The 3,023-nt window shown below is 38.3% G+C and overlaps 1 protein-coding gene across 1 annotated transcript; it reads left to right on the top strand.

The window, feature by feature from the left end:
- The first annotated feature begins 468 nt into the window (after window positions 1-468).
- Window positions 469-2,775, top strand: LOC110739327. Its single transcript, XM_021919793.1, has 3 exons — window positions 469-874; window positions 1,834-2,082; window positions 2,363-2,775. Exons 1-3 carry the CDS (start codon window positions 469-471, stop codon window positions 2,773-2,775), a joined length of 1,068 nt encoding a protein of 355 aa, XP_021775485.1.
- Window positions 2,776-3,023: the final 248 nt, after the last annotated feature.

The raw sequence follows: 3,023 nt of genomic DNA, 5'->3' as shown, positions 1-3,023 counted from the left end.
AACTCCTCCCTCACAAACCAACACGTTGACTACTCCGAGTGCATATAGGCGCATAGGGCCTATATATTTTGCATGCATATAGGAGGACAATCGGAGATTCGGTGGTACATTTTCTCTCTTTTAATGGTACAGTGGTACATTTTTGTATACTATTATGTACTATTATGCATGTAGTGGTACTTTTTGTCATCATATTTTCTACCACCGATTTTTCTCAGATTCCCATTATTTACAAAAATGTCATCCTATTTGCAATTGAAATATATAAGGTCTATACGCCAATACTTATTCGACTACTCCACCCACCTCTTCTATGAATCAATCAAATGATTTCCAAATAAATACAACACCTACACCTTCTGCTGCATCAACTCCAACATCTTCCCCCCTTCCTTACCCCCCCCCCCACCTACAACTTCTGACACTCAACATTCCCCGCCTATCCCTCCACCTCCTCCTTCTCATACCATGACTACTAGGCTTCAAAATAATATAAGAAAGCCTATTAACAAACTCAATCTTCTAGCCGCTGTGACAGATAATGATTCAAAACCCGTTCCAGAAACTGAACCCAAAACCATTGCCCAAGCTCTTAAAAGTCTTGTTTGGAGGAAGGCTATGGATGAGGAGTTCAATTCTCTCATTCGAAACAAAACCTGGAATCTTGTACCACCATCTACATCAAAAAATGTGATTGGGTGCAAATGGGTATTTCGTATTAAACGACATCCTGATGGTACCATCAAACAATACAAGGCCCGTCTCGTGGCAAGAGGTTTTCATCAACGACCGGGTGTAGATTATAATGAGACCTTTAGTCCAGTCGTCAAACCTACCACAGTTCGTCTCATTCTATCAGTTGCTACTAGTCAAGGTTGGTCTTTGCGCCAACTTGACATTAACAATGCCTTTTTGCAGGGAACTGTTAGAAACGGAACTGCAGGAACAAAAATATTAAGAACAATGTTACTGGGAATAAGGCTGAGTCGCGGACTATGTTGCTTTCTTTAGAACATTCACAATACTGCCTCTAATTTGTGCAAGCAGATCGAACCACAACCCGATGCTCCCCAAGATAAAACAGTCTCTCGAAATAAAAATATAACGATGGATTTGCACAGAACCACCGGACAAACTAAACACCAAAACTATAAGAAAACTACTCAAATTCTGTATTTTAAGAGGAAGCAGATTAGAAAATAATTTTTCTGTCTTTTGAAATGCTGAAGAATGCCGTATGATTCGAACGTTTCAAGCAAAGAATTAGCACAATTAAGTGAGAATAAAATCTGCTTAAAACGGAATAAATTAATACAGCAGTAATCAAAACCGTAAGCAACAATCAAGGCTTTAATTACGGAAGTATAAAAATTAAGTTTGTTTAATAAACCCGATCTGACCCAGCTCGGTGTACGAGTGTGTTAGGTTGGTTCGATAGGTAAATCTTCCCTTTCCACAAAATGTGGGTAGCCCTTGGGCTACACCCAAGTATACCACACTATACATTATAAAGAAGGAAAAAGTTTCATTTCCCACCAATGTGGGACTTTGTGATTTTCACAAAATTCACACCCAAAACACACTTTGTTTCAACAGTAACTATTACAGATGAGGTTTACACCATACAACCACCGGGTTACAATGATGCAACTAATCCGAATTATGTGTGTCAGTTAAACAAGGCATTGTATGGACTCAAACAAGCCCCAAGGGCGTGGTACAAGGAGCTCCGTCAATTTTTACTTGATTTCGGGTTCAAGAACACAATTTCTGACTCATCATTATTTACTCTACATCTAAATGGATCAATTATTTATTTGTTGGTCTATGTAGATGATATAATTGTTGCTAGCAATACACCACAATTTCTAGAAGATTTCATCTCAAAAATATCACAACGGTTTTCCCTCAAGGATTTGGGAGAATTATCTTATTTTTTGGGAGTTGAAATTCTACCACACCCTGATGGTTTGTTCTTGAGCCAAAAGAAATACATTAATGATATATTATGCAAGGCTAAAATGGATGATGTCAAACCAGTTGCTACTCCTCTTGCAACTCATGCTCCATTGATGTTAGAAGGCAAGTCTTTACAAGATCCCACTAAATATCGTAATCTTGTTGGCAGTCTACAATACCTTAGCCTCACTCGACCGGATGTCGCTTTCTCGGTAAACAAATTAGCTCAGTATATGCAACGCCCGACGGAAGATCATTGGCAAGCATTAAAAAGGCTACTCCGATATCTAAGTGGGACGACTAACATGGGGCTGATTATTCATAAAAAATTCTCCATCTACTCTTCATGCTTTCTCGGATGCCGATTGGGCACGTGATAAGGATGATTATATATCAACTACAGCCTACATTGTGTATCTTGGCAGAAATCCTATATCATGGACATCAAGAAAGAAAAAGACTCGAGCTCGCTCCTCAACAGAGACAGAATATCGAACTGTGGCTAGTGCAACAACTGAAATTCTATGGATTCGTAATCTGTTTCAAGAGCTAGGATTAACACTTCCGACTACTCCTATATATTGTGACAACGCCGGTGCTACTTATGTCAGTGCAAACCCGGTATTTCATTCAAAAATGAAGCACCTCGGGCTAGACTATCATTTTGTTCGTGAAAATGTACAATCAGGCAAACTCCGAGTGTCTTACATATCTACTAATGATCAATTGGCAGATGCTCTAACAAAACCACTCCCACGCACAACTTATACTTCTATGTTCGCAAAATTGGTCTTTCCACTAGGCCAACGATTTTGAGGGGGCATAATAAGGAATAATCAAGTCAAGGTCAATCCTTGATTTGATCCTTGATTTAATCACTGATGATACTTGCACATTATACTCAATATTCCCCTTAATACTCTTCTTGATTCTAGTAATTTACATGTAAATAATATTCTCAATTATCTTCCCTTAATTCTCTCCTTAATGTTAGGTTGTATATCTTCTATTGCTTTTATTGTAACCGTATTACTTAGGGTTGTAATTGTATATAAGTTTGGTTT

Source organism: Chenopodium quinoa, unplaced genomic scaffold, assembly GCF_001683475.1.
Source record: "Chenopodium quinoa cultivar QQ74 unplaced genomic scaffold, ASM168347v1, whole genome shotgun sequence".
Taxonomy (NCBI): Eukaryota; Viridiplantae; Streptophyta; class Magnoliopsida; order Caryophyllales; family Amaranthaceae; genus Chenopodium; species Chenopodium quinoa.
Note: the sequence above shows the minus strand (reverse complement) of the source record. Positions and strands in the feature narration are given on the sequence as shown.